This window comes from Achroia grisella, unplaced genomic scaffold (assembly GCF_030625045.1).
Source record: "Achroia grisella isolate CSIRO2021 unplaced genomic scaffold, CSIRO_AGI_Agris_v1 utg509, whole genome shotgun sequence".
Lineage (NCBI taxonomy): Eukaryota > Metazoa > Arthropoda > Insecta > Lepidoptera > Pyralidae > Achroia > Achroia grisella.
Genome location: NW_026712902.1, coordinates 121587 through 140281, shown reverse-complemented (window position 1 = coordinate 140281; position 18695 = coordinate 121587). Strand labels below are relative to the sequence as shown.

Here is an 18695-nt window from a genome sequence, read left to right as displayed (position 1 = left end):
TGATTTGAATGAAATTTGGTATACAGATAGTCCAGACCCTGAGAACGGACATAGGCTACTTTTTAATGCGAAAAAAGGGTTGTAAGGGGTTTTTTTTTGTGGATGATAATGGAATGGTGCACTCGCCTGCGCTAACGGTTTACGCTGGCGGGGCACCAGTGGAGGATGGTAAGATGAGCATGAGGTTAGGTCAGTTAGCCCATCGTGACAAATTCACCAGGAATTTAACACGATGGTTTCCAGGCGGAACCGCGTGGAGGTCGACCTGACATGTTACATTGCTAGCAATGGGTAACCCCATCACATCAATCCACATCAGTCAATCCACATTACTAACAATCCCTTTCCCCCCTGTTGTAAGGGGTTAAAAGGGGGGATGAAAGATTGTATGGAAGAATCGTCATTTTTGAAGCTAGAAGCTTGAAACTTATTGTTGAGACTGTTGATTAAATATAAATAAAAATGACATTCAATGTTTGTAAAAAATTACCCTTAAGGGGGTAAAATAAAATAGGGGATGCAAGTTTTTATGTAAAATCGTCATTTTTGAAGCTAGAAGCTTGAAACTTAGTTTTGAGGCTGTTGATTAAATATAAATAAATATGACATTCAATGTTTGTAAAAAAATACCCTTAAGGGGGTAAAATAAAATAGGGGATGCAAGTTTTTATGTAAATTCGTCATTTTTGATGCTAGAAGCTTGAAACGGATTTTTGAGGCTGTTGATTAAATATAAATAAATACGACATTCATTATTTGTAAAAAAAATTACCCTTAAGGGGGTAAAATAAAATAGGGGATGATAGGTATTATGTAAATTCGTAATTTTTTAAACTGGAACGATGAAACTATTTTCATTGGTTCTTTTGGGTTAGATTTTTAAATACCCCACCAATGTTATAATTGTGAAAGTAACTCTGTTTGTCTTTCTGTCAGTCTTACGCTCCAAAACAAAACAAAAAATTAAATGAAATTTGATACACAGTTAGTTTACACCCGGACAAAGAATATAGGGTACTTTTGAATGTGAAAAAAGGATTGTAAGAGGGTTGCAATGGTACGCTGTATGGAAGAATCGTCATTTTTTAAAACTAGAAGCTGTTGTTTAAATATTAAAAAATTTCACATTCAATATTTGTAAAATTGGGGAGGGGGGGGGGGGGTGGTAAAATAAAATAGGGAATGAAAGTTATTGTGGAAATTTGCTGTCTGTGTGGTTGTGGAAGCTAGAACGTCTAACTTTTTTCTTTGTCTTTTTAGAGTTAGTTTATTAAATACCTTACTGATATTATACATGTGAAAGTAACTTTGTCTGTCTGTTTGTCTTGCTTACACGCCAAAAATACTGAACCGATTTAAATTTAAATTTGACACATAGATAGACTAGATCCTGAGAAAGGACATAGGTTACTTTTTAATGTGAAAAAGGGTTGCAAGAGGATTGAAAGGGTAGATCCAAGGTCATATAGATGTATCGTCATGTTTAAAGCTAGAAGCTTGAAATTTATTTTTTAGCCTATTGATTAAATATTTATTTTTATTTTTTATCATTTTTGAAGCTGAGTTAAATATTTTTTCATTAAAAACGCGGACGAAGTCGCGGGTATAGCTAGTATGAATATAAATACGGTACATACACCAAAATATCATTATTTACAATTTTTAAAATAAAAGTAGCGTAAATTACTCCTCATTACATCAGCTACCTGCCAAACAAAGTCCCGTTAAAATCGGTCCAGCCATTTCAGAATTTAGCCGGAACAAACAATTCTACAAATGTTATTTCGGTATATGTACCGTATTTATATTCATATGCATGCAGTAAAAAACGGTTATTTCAATATTACAAACAGACACTACAATTTTATTTATATGTATAGATAATTCATGTGGTTTTTAGTGTGTGCAATTCCTTTTTGCATTCTTGAGTACTATCTTTATACTCCTAAATTACTGAACTGATTGCAAATTTGATTTGCACATTGTGTGCAATTTGATCCAACTTGAAAGATAGGATAGCTTACATCTCAATTTATAGTCAGAGTATTATTTTATTCAAGAACCTTAGCCACAGCAACGCGTGTCCGGGTCTGATAGTTTATTATATTTTGTCACTGTGGGTGTTTGTTGTTCACATTAGTGTGTCTGGTGAGGTCACATCTCTGTTAACTTATAATATATTTGCAATAGAAACTAAACTTTCAGAATTTATATGTTATATATAAAATTCTCGTGTCACAATAATAATAATAATAATAATCTCAGGACAATTCACACAGCGCCATCTAGTCCCAAGTTAAGCTAGCTAAAGCTTGTGTTATGGGTACTAGATAACTGATACAGATACATAGATAATTTTTTTTTTCGTAAAATACATACATATTATACAAGAGAAAACACCCAGACCGATACAAACAATTATACTCATGAATACAAATGTTTGTGCCGTGCGAGGAATCGAACCCGCGACCATCGGTCGTAAAGCGGTGTGCTAGACCGCTAGACCACCGAGGTCGTCAATGTTAGTTACCATCCTCCTCTGAAACGGCTTGACCGATTTTTATGGATTTTTATATGCAATTCATTAGATCTGAGAATCGGCTATTATCTATTTTTCATACCCTTAAGTGTTGTTCACCCCTAACATTTTTTTTTATTGTTTGGACAAAAGTTTTATTTTTGTTTTTTTTTTTGGCATTAAAAATACATACAACTCTAATTCCTCACCCTTCTATCACCAGCCCCTATTTTTTAATAGTGATTTTAATTTATATGGCAAAACAACGTTTGCGGAGTCAGCTATTAATCTATATAGATATAACCTATTCTAATATAATATACAGTGAGTGTAGTTTGTATATGTATATATTGTTATGTCACCGGGGACGAGGGTGGGGGGTGCGGTGTTGAAATAAAACACAAATATTTCTGCTCCATATACTTATTTATTATCACGAATTCGCTTCGGACATAGTAATATGCGCGTACACATAACATTAACAAGTCCGCGGCGGCGCCAGCGCTGCGAGCGCTGCGAGCGCTGCAACCGCGGACGCCAACTGCTTTCCACACCACGTCATATAAACTATATATCGAGAAAATAAAACGCCGCTACAATATAATATGAATATAGTCAACACGAATTACAACATGTCTAGAGCGGGCCCGCGCCGCTACAGTAGTGGCCACGAGGCCGCCACGCGGCACGAACAAGCTACACACGAACACCGCAATACGCCTATATTACAATATATAAACTTTGGTAAATAGAAAAATAAACTTAACGAACGCGGGCGCGCCCGAGCGGGGCTCCGCCGAGGGAAGGGACGAGAGCGCGCCGTAACATTACCTAGTAAATATATCGATACTAAAGCAGGCACTGACCGGTAGGAGGCGCCGCGCCTCCGCTAGCTCCGCTACCTACGGCTATCATCACAGTCTTGTAAAACATCCGGAAATTGTAATAATTCGTGTTATAATCGTTTATCGTCTCTTACGCCGCTTTATCGCGAGAGGTAACGTTAGCTTGTAAATATATTAATCTATTATGTTAAATAACGTTCGTTCTATTATGTACAGTACATACACGAATACGAGTACGACCGCCGCGCCGGTCACCGAGCCGAGCCATACGGCCGGCCGGCGACGGGCGCCCCGCGGCATCCCTAGCTAAAATATATCCTCTAAAGTAATAACATTTATATTGACACACATACGATCGAAACGTCATAACCTATAACCTATAACCTAGTCGCGACGAGACGCGACGCCTCGCCGCCCGTCTCACGCTAATAACAAAAATATATTCATTTATAATGAGATAATACCGAGTCTAGGCCCACTAGTAGCTAACGAGACGAGTAACAGAACGGCGCGAAGGTAATAATTGTCTAAACGCGGACGCAACGTCGGGAGAGCGGCCGGACGCGAGCCGGACGCGAGCCGGACGCCGGACGCCGAGTGTATAACTACGCAAACGAACAACTACGCAAGCTCGAGCCGATTGACTTTCAATAAGTCGCGTAAATACTTCAAAATCTTTTCTACACGTATAAAAATATCTCACGGTGCGAGCACACACGAAAACGAAACTTTGGTCCGACGGAGTAGAAATATAAGGTACTTTGATCGCGAGAGATCGGAATTTGTGAGAGAGTGATATGCACCGATGCGACGAGAGGCAGAAGAGGAGAATTCGAGAGGAGCGCCCGCGGCGAGGGCGCCTAGTTGAGCTTGCCGCAGCTCGAGATGAGGATCGTGCTGTGCGGCTTGCCGGCGCTGTCGCCCGTGCGCGACAGCCGGTCCACCAGCTCGAGACCCTCCACCACGAACGCGAAGATGGCGGTGAAGCCGCGCATCTCGCGCAGCACTATCCGGAACTGCGAGCCCACGAGGCCCAGGTTGTCGTGCCGCTTCTGGGAGCGGCGCATGCCGACCGACCCGCGCACCGCCACCATCTTGGTGTCGTCCGGCATGAAGTAGCTCTCCTCGAACACGGAGCGGCCGCCGCGCCCGTTGTTCAGCTCGAAGTCGCCGGTGATGACGCTCTCGTTCTCCCAGCACTGGAACACTGCGCAGCCGCGGTACCCCACGCCGAGCTCGCCCGTCGCCAGCACCGTGAAGTTGCGCGCCATCCGCGGGGCGACGTCGTCGCGCACCTCGATCACCACGCGCCCGAACGGCGAGCCGTTCACCTCCAGGTTGAAGTAGAAGAGCGGGAACGCGGCGGGGATGCGCGGCAGCGGCGAGCCCACCGCGGACGCGGCGGTCGTCGTCGGCGTCGCGGTCGGGGAGCCGGCCGCCTCGCCGCCCGAGTCGCACTCGAACGCGGACGAGCACGGCGCCGCCTCGGGCTCCGAGTCGGCGCGCGAGCGGGGCCGCGCGACCAAGTGGCGCGCGTACAGCTGCGCCGTGCAGTAGTTGGCCAGGAACAGCACGGGGTCGCGGCGCTCGGGCGGCGGCGGCGCCTCGCCGGCGGCCGCGCCCGCGCCCGCGCCGCCCAGCGCGCGCCGCAGCAGCTCGAAGTCCAGCGGCGCCGCCGCCGCGCGCACCAGCTCGTCCAGCCGCGCCTGCAGCGCCGCCTCCCGGTGCCGCGCGCGCAGCCGCTCGCGCTCCGCCGCCGCCGCCGCCAGCCCGCACGCGGCCGCGCCGCGCGCCGGCGGCGCCGCCAGCTCCGCCTCGAGCCGCAGCTTGAGCGCGGTGGCGGCGTCGAGCGCGCGCAGCAGGTGGTCGCGGCGGCGCGCGTGCAGGCGCTGCAGCTCGGCCAGCAGGTCGCGGCGGTCGCGCGCCAGCAGCGCCCGCGCCTCGAGCGGCGGCCGCAGCGCGTGCGCGTGCGCGGCGTGCGAGGCGCAGGCGCGGCAGGCGCGCGCGCCGCACGCGCAGCACCAGAGCGCGGGCAGCGCGTGCGCCGCGCAGGCCGGCTCGGCCGCCGCCGCCAGCCGCCGCGCCAGCGCCAGCACGGCGCCGTGCGTGGGCAGCGCCTCCGCGCGCCCGTCCGGCAGCTCGGTGCGCTTCCAGCAGTGCACGCAGTACACCTCGCGGCCCTTGCCCAGCACGGTGCGCGCGCACGTCAGGCAGAAGTGGTGCTTGCACGCGAGCACCTTCGGAGACCTCTCCGTCTCGTCGAAGGCGCGCTTGCAGCACGAGCAGATCGCGAGCTCCTCGATCTCGCCGAGCGGGGACGTCGCCATCTGCAAGCAGCGGGAGTCAGGGTCGGGTCGCGTTCGGGCGGAGTCGCCGGACGGCGGGGCGCCAGGCGCTCGCCTCGCCTCGGCCGGACCGGAGCCCGGACCGGGGGCGGGAGCGCCGGGTACTCACCTCGCCCGGGGCCGGACCGGAGGCCGGGCCGCCTGCGTCGCTCTCGGGGCGGCTACGTGTTCTCGTCGAAGTCTCGCGGCATCGGGGGATCGTGCGGAACTTTGTACTCTAGAATGTCGCGCTCCAATATCGCGAACTATTGTGCCGACCGCCGGGGTGTGTCTCGGTCGATTCGATTACATTTTACGATATGCGGTCGCCGTTTCGTCCGGCTCGGATTAGAACTACGTAAATTAACTAAAATAATGAAATCGATGTGGAGTGCCACATCATTTTACGTTTTGTGTACACACGCCATGTTGTTTCTCATTACTGCGGCGCGCTTCACGTCGCTCGATCAACAGATTATTTCTTTCTGGCATAACCTTGTTCGTGCGTTCACTTTGTTACTTGGTATTTGTAGGAACTGCAAAAATATTAATACCTTCAAGAAATTTATTTCTATATATTTAAAATTAGAATAGAGATTTACACAGGAGAAGCAGAATATTAATTATAACAACAACTCCATCTGAACTTAGTTCTTACTGGAGAGTATCGTGGTTAATTCGTATCTAGTGAATCCGCCACAATAGGCACTTTGTTACACAAGTACAATATTTTATAATAATGAATATTAAAATGTCACAAAAGAAATAACTGTATGTTAACGAATAGTAATAATTTATCCATTGAATAATTATTGTCACAATGTCACAGTATGCTTTTCAAAAAGTATCTTATACATTATAATAATAATTTAATATAATGTTTCTGTAAACTTAGAATAGATTAGAATTTAATTCACTCGTCTTGTCACAAATAACAGAATAAACAAATACAAGCAACAATTACAAAATAGAGTCAACGAGGCCCACAACTCAGCATAATACTAAAACATAGTTTCCAGCGCTGATTTTCTGTTTGTAATTTTGTACTAATTCATATATCCTAATAGAAAAAACACAAATATCAATTTCAACACATTATAAAACAGAGTCAATGCGGACTCAGCATAATGCTAAAAACTTAGTTTCTAGCGCTGATTTTCTTGCTTACTTTGTATTAATTCATATATCCTAGTACAGATATTACAATGAGCGCCGATACAAGGTTAACTCGATCGGCGACGTCGGTCCGCGCTAACTTCGTAGCGGTGTGTGACGTGACATTCTTTTGATAAAGGCGGGCCGGGTCAGTACGCGGCTGCGTTATCAGGCGGTCGCTTATCACGGCCGTCCGCCGTCCGCCATCCGCCGTCGTACGTCGTACGTCGTCGGAGGCGGTATCGATCGGCGCGTATTGCGTAGCCTCCCTCACCTAACTACGCAATGTTATCTAACGCAGCCTCGAAGCTAGGGTTGCCAACCATACTTTATAATAACGTATCCTACTTTATTTTTGGTATTTATACTTTATACTTTTACATACAAATAAAGTAGGCAAATATACTTTATTTTCAACCTTTACTGTGATGCGTAAAACAAAATACTCATTTATTTATTTATTTATTTATTCTTTTGCACACAAAATTGTATACATGGCGGACTTAATGCCTGATGGCATTCTCTACCAGTCAACCGACTCGTTGATCAGAGATAGTATAGCGGTGCAATTATGGGTACTTAACGATTTTATTACTGAACGAACTGTTAAATGTCAATTGTGAGTTGTGACATTTGTCACAGCTCTAGTGTTAAAAGCGCGCAAAAATTTTAAAGCAATAAAAACAGAATTTGAAATACTTTTTTTTACTACTTCCCTAATACTTTGTTTTTTCCTATCCAAACTAGTTTGTACGTTTTTTTTGTCAGAAAAAGTTGGCAACCCTACTCGAAGCCGCACCTGCTTTGATGTTCCGTACTGTACTGTACTGTACAGTGTACAGTACAGTATAGCCGCTCGAATCAATAGCCACACGCGTACACTACATTGAATATGCATACATCAGTCAAATGGATCACGTCTAACGCGACGTTTTATTCTTTGACTCAAAATGGGACATCGGTTTATTTAGGTCTATTAACAAAGAGCAGATAAATAAACACTTTTTTTAATTATCTATTCAGAAAAAGTTAAATTTAAAAAAAATACCCGATAAATATAATTGAACATTTTGTTTAGTCATATTTATATTTATCTGATGAAAATAAAATGTTTAGTTATATTTATATACTAGCAGTACTCGTTACTTCGACCGATGGATTTTTACTATATTTTCCTAAAATATAAGTAGCCTAAGTTACTTCTTATTACATCAGCTACCTGCCAAAAAAAGTCTCGGCAAAGTCGGTCCAGCCGGTTACAGAGGTTAGCGGGAACAATCAGACAGACAAAAATTGTAACAAATGATATTTTGGTGTATGTACCATATTTATATTAATATGCATGTAGTAAAAAACGGTTATTTCAATATTACAAACGGAAACTCCAATTTTATTTATATGTTCTAACATATATATTCATTCTCTATTTTTTTTCGTATCTATACTAATATAACTTAGATAAAAAAAGAAGTTTTATATGTTTGTTTCAACGACAAAATTGAAATTAGATGGATAGATAAATTCTTTATTCACAATTCACATAACATACGTGAGATACATAAAAAACAAAAATTAATAAAAGAAATGTAGGTGACTTTATGTGCCGCAAAAGTGAAAAGATAGCCAACTCAGCATAATGCTACAGATAACTCTGCAGCGCTGATATTCTGTTGGCTCCTTACTTATACTATACTTATTACTAAAAAAATTCATATGTATTAAACTTTGAGCTCTTTATCAAAATATATAAAGTATGAATAAACTGTAAATATTTTAGCTATTATTAAAATAACAATTTATCTAAATATATATAACTCAAAGGTGACTGATATAATGATCTATCAACGCACAGCCCAAACCACTGGACGGATCGGGCTGAAATTTGGCATGCAGGTAGATGTTATGACGTAGGCATCCGCTAAGAAAGGATTGTGATTAATTCTACCCCTAAGGTGATAAAATAGGGGATGAAAGATTGTATGAAATTTTGTCAATTTTGAACCGATTGGGCTGAGACTTTGCATGCATAAAACTACTATGACGTAGGCATCCCCTAAGAAAGGATTTTGATAAATTTCATCCCTAAGGGGATAAATTAACGCGAGCAAAGCCGCGGGCAAAAGTTAGTGGACACTAAATGCCATAATGGATTTGAAACTGTAGAATGGACTTGTAGACGCTTGGTTAACGTATAAATTGAGGAGTTTTTTTTAATACAAACTCGTTGGCGTGGGTAGTTCCGTCTCGTCTCGCCAGTGTCTGGCGCCAAACATCTTGCTTTGCTAACCATGTTGCGATTTGAAGGATTTTTAGTCTTCACAAGCCACAGACAAATAATAACTAACAGGTACCCTGACTTCGTCCGCATAAAATTAACTTTTTTTATTTTATAATAAACTAGCTGACCTGGCAAACGTTCTGTTGCCATATAAATTAATATCGTTATTAAGAAATAGGGGTTGGTGATAGAAGGGTGAAAATTTTGGATTATATGTAGTTTTTAATGCTACATAATAAAAAATGTAAAACTATCCACCCTTAACACTTATTATTACTTATCACTTATTGGGGTATTAATATTAATTATAAACCTATAATTACCTTAGCTAGCTTGTTTGCCACCATAATAGTATAAAAAAAAAAAAATATTCAGACATATAATATACATATAAAATTTCATGAAAATCAGTCAAGCCATTTCGGAGGAGTATAAACACGGAACCTGTGACACGAGAACTCTATATATTAGATTATTAAATAAAATTATGTTACTCCTTATGACATCAGCTATCTACGAGTGTAAGTCTCGTTAAAATTAGTCCAGTCGTTTCGGAGGTTGGCAAAAACAAACAGACGGACATTTTTTTTAAAATATCACCGAGTATCGTGGGTGCGCTGGGCACCGCGAGTGGCAGCGCCAACGACATGGGAAGTGTTTCCACTCGTTTACACTCTCGCGCTGCTCACTTCCCTGCCCACTCGGGCTGAGTGTAAACTGGGCATTATAAGCGGACAGCAAGCAGTACAAGAAGTCACATGAGGCTGCAACAGTTACTAATCCCCAACACCTCCCGGAAACTAAGTCTCAATGTAACTCTGCATGCACATAATATGTGTATTTATTTATATGCACAGACAGTTACGTAGTTTGTTGATCCTGTACCTGTTCTGACCACATGATATAATACTGCTGAGGCAACTCAGTAATCCTTACTAATTATTACATAGTATAAAACAAAGACGCTGTCGCTGTCTGTCCGTCTCTATGTGTGCTTAAATCTTTAAAACTACGCAACGAATTTTTTTTTTAATATGGATGATAATGGAATGGTGCACCCGTTTGCGCTAACGGTTTACGCTGGCGGGGCACCAGTGGAGGATGATAAGATGAGCATGAAGTCAGGTCAGTTAGTCCCATCGTGACAAATTCACCAAGAATTTATCACGATGGTTTCCAGGGGGAACCGCGTGGAGTCAACCTGCCATGGTACATTGCTAGCAATAAGTTCAACGGATTTTGAAAAGGTTCTTTTAAAAAGAGAGTGATTCAAGAGGAAGGTTTATATATGTAATACATGTACACCCGTGCGAAGCCGGGGCGAGTAGCTTGTAATATTATAAATATGAAAGTAGGTATGTTTGTTACGCTTTCACGCAAAAACTCCTGAACCGATCATCATGAAATTTTGTACACATGTTCTTGGATGTATTAGAATGAACATAGGATACTTTTTATTAAAAAAAACAGATCATTACATAGTATAAAACAAAGTCGCTGTCGCTGTCTGTCCCTATGTATGCTTAAATCTTTAAAACTACGCAACGGATTTTGAAGAAGTTCTTTTAATAGATAGAGTGATTCAAGAGGAAGGTTTATATATATAGTATAATAATAATACTCCCGGACTAAGCCGAGGAGAGTAGCTAGTATTTTTTATAAAAAAATATCATCATTTTGCTACTTCAGCGCTATTTAGCAATCAGTAATGTGATGCGAGCGAAGCCGCGGGTAAAAGCTAGTCACTTATAATTAAAGCACGCGTAAGGCGATGGTAATGTTGTTCTGGGAACAGCGCCTTGGCAGCCGTTGTAATTGATATATAATTAGAAAGGTTTACAACTAACCAATTATACATATTAACTACATGTTCATTTGTCAATCTGTTTCCCTAAGGTTGCCTTGAAAAGATTGCTTTCAGTAATAAGGCCGCCTTATTGTAACTATACATGTATCCTTTAATATATTGTCTATGACTTTTCTTTACTGTGCGTTACAAATAAAGTATATTCTATCTATCTAAGTTTCTTTTAAACTCCCGTATTTAGTACATGAGTTATTATCTATACATCTATACATATAAATAAAATTGCAGTGTCTGTTTGTAATATTGAAATAACAGTTTTTTACTACACGCATAGGAATATAAATACATTACATACACCAAAATAACATTTTGTACGATTTCTGTCTGTCTGTCTGTCGGTCGGTTTGTTCCAGCTAATCTCTGAAACGGCTGGACCGATTTTGACGGGACTTTTTTTGACAGGTAGCTGATGTAATAAGGAGTAACTTAGGCTACTTCTATTTTAGAAAAATAATGTTAAATTCCACGCAGACGAATCACACAAGACAAGTCACGATGTTTGTCCGCGATGGTCTCCTAAACTACTGAACCGATTGCAAATTTGATTTGCACATTGTGTGCAATTTGATCTTGCAACTAACTTGAAAGATAGGATAGCTTACGCTAACGGTTTACGCTGGCGGAGCACCAGTGGGGCATGAGCATGAGGTCAGGTCAGTTAGCCCATCGTAACAAATTCACTAAGAATTTATCGCGATGGTTTCCAGGGGGTACCGCGTGGAGGTCAACCTGACATGGTACATTGCTAGCAATGAGATTACCAATCCACATTACTGACAATCCACTTTCCCCCCTACATTAGGTAACTAGTAAGCGTTGGGACAGTGGACTGCGACACTGTGTGGGATCATTGACTGTGTTTTGTTTGGGGCGCCGGCGGCGGCCGCGGGTCAAGGCCAACCCCCCCCCCCCAGCTACATACACGACGCCGCGTCCGAGATAACAACGAAACAGTGCTATATTGTTAGTCAAAATAAACATTGGTGCTGTTTTTACTTCAGTCTGTTTGCGTCATGGCTTCTTCTGCCATATACACCGTTATAATATTGTGTAGTGGCAGATTGTCCCCTAGAGACAGTATGTTGTTGCAGTCTAATTTGCTACTAGCCATGGCAGAATTATCTTAAAGATTGTATCAGTAATATTATAATGGGGTAATTTCTATTAAAAATTAATGTGTTAAATGTTCACTGCTTTAAAAACGAATAATCTATACATATAAATAAAATTGGAGTGTCTGTTTGTAATATTGAAATAACCGTTTTTACTCATGTAGTAAAAAACGGTATATATACATATGAATATAAATACGGTACAAACACCAAATTGACATTTTTTACAATTTTTGTAAATAACAATTTTTTACTGACTGTCTGTCTGCCTGACTTTTTTTTGCAGGTAGCTGATGTAATAAGGATATGTACGGTATGGATGTTTGGATAAATACTATTACTAACTAGCTGTACTCGCGACTTCGTGTCGTGACGTCGCGTGGAAATTAACTTTATTTTTCTAAAATAAAAGTAGCCTAAGTTACTCTTTATTACATCACCAACCTGCCAGTAAAAGTCCCGTCGAAATCGGTCCAGCCATTTCAGAGATTAGCCGGAACAAACAGACAGACAGACAGACAGAAATTGTAGTTCAGACAAGACAGAAATTACAGTTCTTCTCATCTCGAAATCATTCCGAACTGACGGTAGATTTGACATATAAGAGTCTGTAATAGACCTACATGAATAAAGATATTTTGAATTTGAATTTGAATTTATTCGTATGCATATAGTAAAAAACGGTTATTTCAATATTACAAACAGACACTGCAATTTTATTTATATGTATAGATGTATAGATTGTGTATCAGTTACTTGCTGTTCTATTACTTGCATAACTCTCGCCCTATCTGTCCCGACTTGCACAGCATCTGTCTGTCTGTGCGGTGTGCGGTATTATTTCTCTATTTTTAGATGCGTTATTTGCTTATTGATATTGTCATCTCGGCCGTACGCCGTACGAGCGCACCGCTGCCAACAGGATGTTTTTATTGTCCATCAAATTGTTACAATTTTCTAACACACCGCAACATGTTTTGTTAAATATTTTGTGAAGAATGAATATTACATTTTAGCCGTTTATGAACGTCAAATTTTACATATTATGATTTTTTCCCTACCGTCAAATTTAAATTCAAATTAAAAAAATTTAGCAGCATAGCATTTAGGGCACTTGATACGGCACGATGATTTCATGAAAATTATTATTGAGGGGAAAATAGAAGGAAAGAGGGGGAGGGGAAGACCAAGGAATAGCTACATCAAACAAATTGAGGACAAAATGGGAGTCGTGTCGTATCAAGAATTAAAGAGCATGATGGAAGATCGCGGAAAGTGGCAAGAGCTCCACCGACAAGAGCGTAGCTCTTAAATTATGAATGAATGAATGAGCATTTATTCATTTAGGACATTTTAGCCGCTTATGAACGTAAATTTTTTTACATTGTAATTTTTATTTTTTCCCTACCGTCCTCCAGTTATGTATATAGATCCAATTGAGAAGAACTGGCAAGAAACTCAATTGAATTACCTTTTTTTTTTAAGTCAGTTTATTTACAATTTATATTTATATACGTGTGTATGTCTAACATTAAATTAAAATCCCGTGTATGAACAACTATTGCCATGCACGCTCTGCATTCAAGTAATCGTTTAGTAATATGCTTAGCTCAGTAAATATGATTTAACAGATGTTTTGAATTTATTTAAGGGTAATTCCAGTATATCATTTGGTATCTTATTGTAATTTTTTATACCTATTCCCATAAAAGACCTCTTGACTTTTTCTAAACGATACTTAGTAAAAGGCCGCCTTCGACCAGTAGTCATCCTTCATGAAGGTGGGCAGCATGTTGGTGCTTGAAGCTCGCGTTGTGACTCGATTCCAGCTGCGTCACCCTCAATGTCAGGTTACTTTTGGTCCAGATGTAGTCAACAATGTCCTGTTCCTTGGTGGCGTAGTGTAGACGGGACAGGTACATTGCCGTGGTCGGTGTTGCGGCAGGTAACAAGAAGTTGGGCCCTGTCGGTGCTGTGCCACAATGGTTTCGATTGACCCTCTTTATGCGCCTGTTCTTTTGTACCGTCACGGTCAGCTGACTTAGTACACATAGGGCTCATTTTCAGACTTACATTAGGTTTTTTTTTTTATACTATGATGGTGGCAATCAAGCATACGGCCTATCTGATGCTAAATGGTTACTGTAGCATATGAACGCCTGTAACACATGCCGCTGAGCAGTAGGTTTTCCAGCGGCGACGGTGGCAAAATCTCGGCGCTTTGAGCACCGCGATTAATTAAGTTGTCTAGTACCTATAACACAAGCTTTGCTCTGCCAGATACTAGATGGCGCTGGAAGAATCGTTCAAGATTGTTATTATTATATAATCTATTTCGATTAAATACTATAAGAGACACCATGCTATATATATATTTATTGTTAAAAATATCGTGATCCAAAAACTGACTAGTAATTCGCTTGCAGGAAAAGGACGTGTACGGCAACGAGGTGGGCGTGTCCGCGAAGCGCGTGCCGGTGGCGTACCTGCTGGTGGACGTGCCGTGCGGGGTGTCCGCGGGGGGCGGGGCCGGCGGGGGCGGCCCCCTAGTGGCGTCCGGCTCGTTCCCGCCCGCGCACCGCGCCCTGCAGCCACACCTGCAGACGCTGCGAGCGCTGCACCAGCACGTGCAAGCCGCGCCATCCTTCCTAGAGGTACTCTTGTAGTATACCAAAGAGCCGAGTCATACTCTATGACACAGTTCTTTTTTTTTTACTCCGATAGTGGCTAAGAAATATAGCCCGAGGGCCCATCTGATGGTAAACTGTTACCGTAGCCTATGGAACACAGTTCTATTTTTAGACTACCATGATGGCAAACAAGCATACTGCCCATATGATTGTGAACTCTTAACGTAGTCTGACGTCTGAAATACCAGGGGTATTACGTGTACGTTGCCGACCCTTAAGAAACCTTAATATACCTTTCTTGAAAACCCCGTGCTGTAGTCTCTCGAGAAAACCTCAACAGGTAGTTCATTCCATAAGCTAAGTGTACGCGCGAGGAAGTTCCTCTGAAACCGCACTGTCCAAGACCACTCAGTTTCCAGCGTGTGGGATGACATGGGCATCATGTCCAACAATTCTTAAAAACAGATTCCGTTTTATATACGGTAGAACAAAGCGATGCGAAGTCTCAAGCTAAGTAGTTCGATACCACTAGAGTGTTTGGGATTATCGACAATTCATAGCACGTCTCTGAACCGAGTTAAAAGGACCGACTGATCCAGGTGCTCCTGCCCAAAGATAAGAGCAATCTTCCAGTAACTTAAGTCGCTGTGTTAGTTTTATTGTTTAATAATATATTGTCATCATAAGAATACTATAATTCACACTTTCCTTGAGGTTTTGGCTAAGACAAAAAATCCGCTCGATGCTCTATCACCCATAATAGGCTAGCGAAAGAACGCTGAAAAACCTTGAGGTCCTAAGAGTCCTTGGGGTACTATAAACCAAACACTTTACTGGTGTCTATAGGTATATATGGTTTATTGGTCGTTCACAAATACAGGTACACTTAGGTCGATAGAACCGTACAACATTCTCGAACATTCTACGATTGAATGCAAAACATGACAACACCTCAACTGATTTTGCACAAAACAGCGCCATCTAATGACATTTGTGAGGATATATTTCTAACAAACGCAGTCGCATTTTCTCATGTGACTGAAATCGCAAAGTTGGGGCTCATATAATAGAAAGTAACTGTTGTGTATATACAAAAACAGCAGCATAGCATTATTGACGTCACTAAAACCAAAATAGACAACTAAGTTGACTGCCATATCCCATTCTGTTCGAAAGTAGAAGTACCGATTACTTCAAAATTAGATTTTCACCTACATGACATTAATGTATGAGATGTGTGCGCGGTGCAGGCGATGTCGGACCTGCACGTGCTGCTGTTCCTGGCCACCAACGAGACGGTCCCGCTGAGCGTGGAGGCGCTGCAGCCGCTGCTGCGGGCCGTGGTGGAGCGCGACCACGCCGCCGCAGACACCTGGAGGCACCACCCGCACTACGCCACGCTCGAACACCTCGCGCGCGTCGCGCACGACCACGAGCCCGACCACGACCACGACCACCGCGCGGCGCGCCGCTCGCACAGGTACCACCACCACCCGACCACAGGTACCACCACCACCCGCACTACGCCACGCTCGAACACCTCGCGCGCGTCGCGCACGACCACGAGCCCGACCACGACCACGACCACCGCGCGGCGCGCCGCTCGCACAGGTACCACCACCACCCGACCACAGGTACCACCACCACCCGACCACAGGTACCACCGCCACCCGCACTACGCCACGCTCGAACACCTCGCGCGCGTCGCGCACGACCACGAGCCCGACCACGACCACGACCACCGCGCGGCGCGCCGCTCGCACAGGTACCACCACCACCCGACCACAGGTACCACCACCACCCGCACTACGCCACGCTCGAACACCTCGCGCGCGTCGCGCACGACCACGAGCCCGACCACGACCACGACCACCGCGCGGCGCGCCGCTCGCACAGGTACCACCACCACCCGACCACAGGTACCACCACCACCCGCACTACGCCACGCTCGAACACCTCGCGCGCGTCGCGCACGACCACGAGCCCGACCACGACCACGACCACCGCGCGGCGCGCCGCTCGCACAGGTACCACCACCACCCGACCACAGGTACCACCACCACCCGCACTACGCCACGCTCGAACACCTCGCGCGCGTCGCGCACGACCACGAGCCCGACCACGACCACGACCACCGCGCGGCGCGCCGCTCGCACAGGTACCACCACCACCCGACCACAGGTACCACCACCACCCGCACTACGCCACGCTCGAACACCTCGCGCGCGTCGCGCACGACCACGAGCCCGACCACGACCACCGCGCGGCGCGCCGCTCGCACAGGTACCACCACCACCCGACCACAGGTACCACCACCACCCGCACACAGGTACCACCACCACCCGACCACAGGTACCACCACCACCCGAGCACAGGTACCACCACCACCCGACCACAGGTACCACCACCACCCGCACTACGCCACGCTCGAACATCCCTCGCGTCGCCCATGACCACGAGCCTGACTCAACGACGACGACGACGACGACGACACGACCACGCTCCGACAGGTACCGCCACCACCAGCCACGCTCGGAGCTCAAAGATTTTAGTAAATGATAAAGCAACCTTTGTAAATAATTATTTTGCATAGAAGAAAGCACAGAGTACTATTTGGATGGCTTATTGAGATAGGAGCATCTTTGGAGGAATGAAAAAATTAAGAAAAAAAATTATTGTATCATTATTAGGTCGGACGAAGTAATGAGGTAATTATAGATAATGACATTTAATTATAAAAAGTCAAGGCAAGTCTTATTGGATTCAATATGCTTAGCGTAATCTCGAGTGTCACATTCAGAACGACGTCGACATTTTGCAATGCCTCTGGCCATTTAGTCTCGGACAATCGTGAAACTATTTCTTCTATTTCTATTCTTATTGTATTTCGAAGAAATGAGATAACTATAGATACAGTGGCAAGTGAATTCAGATATGCTCAGCGTAATGTGGGCATGTGGAGTGCCGAATTCAGAACGTCGGTAGTTTACAATGCCTCTGACTATTTAGTCTAGGATCAGGGGCTTAGCTACCACCGTATCAATTATACAGGGGGGGGGGGGGGGGGCAGGCAGAAATTAACTTCCCAATTTTTTTTTCACAAAAAAAAAACTCTTATTTATTTCACTAAAGACAAAAACAAAAATAGCAAATTTATACCCGCAGTAACTATAAATCAGTAGGACAGCCGTGAAACTATTTGAGAACGTTTGCCTACTGTATTTGTAATAGTACATAAATAGCAGGTGACAAGTGGAGGTAGTAACAGTAGGTACCGTTACTGTTGCAGCGACGGCGGCAGCGGCGGCGGCGTGTGGACGTGTCCGCTGTGCACGTTCCACAACGCGGCGCGGCACGACGCCTGCGAGATGTGCGCCATGCCGAGGTACGAACACCCACCAACACCCTGCATCCTGCATCCTGCATCCTGACCCATGCCCATGCCAGGGGCCAGCCACCGGCTCCGACTATACCCGCGGCCTTACCACGATTTTATTTTTTTTATAAAAAGGTATAATTATAAATAGGGTATCTTTAAAAACAATGAAAAGTGTAATCACTATAAAAGTACCTACAATGTCTTTATTTTGAACTAGCTGAACCCGCGACTTCGTCCGCGTGGATTTTAACTTTATTTTGCTAAAATTAAAACAGCCTAAGTTACTCCTTATTACATCAATTACCTGCTAATAAAAATCCCGTCAAAATCGGTCCAGCCACTTCAGAGATTAGCCGGAACAGACAGACAGACAAAAATTGGAAAGAATGTTATTTAGGTGTATGTGGTAAAAAACGGTCCTTTCAATATTACAAACAAACAGTAACAAAAGTAGGCTACTTTTATTTTAGAGAAATAAAGTTACATTCCAGGCGGACGAAATCGTGGGTGGGACGAAACCCACGGCTTCGTCCACCTGGAATAGTATGCCATAAAATTATTCGTGTTAAGACCCGGTTGATAATATA

The 18695-nt window shown here is 43.8% G+C and overlaps 2 protein-coding genes across 2 annotated transcripts in view; one reads left to right on the top strand and one right to left on the bottom strand.

Annotated features, from left to right (window-relative positions):
* LOC131846347 (nuclear protein localization protein 4 homolog) overlaps nt 1-18695 on the top strand; it is a 35308-nt gene that overhangs the window by 15254 nt on the left and 1359 nt on the right. The window contains exons 9-11 of the mRNA XM_059195622.1: nt 14526-14753; nt 15980-16209; nt 18019-18114. Coding sequence (XP_059051605.1) covers nt 14526-14753; nt 15980-16209; nt 18019-18114 — 554 coding nt within the window. The remainder of the gene's footprint in view (nt 1-14525; nt 14754-15979; nt 16210-18018; nt 18115-18695) is intronic.
* Nucleotides 2935-6159, bottom strand: LOC131846346 (uncharacterized). The gene is made up of 2 exons (XM_059195621.1): nt 5818-6159; nt 2935-5690 (listed from the first exon to the last, which is right to left on the bottom strand). The coding sequence occupies exon 2, from the start codon at nt 5688-5690 to the stop codon at nt 4224-4226; it is 1467 nt and encodes a 488-aa protein (XP_059051604.1). The 5' UTR covers nt 5818-6159; the 3' UTR covers nt 2935-4223.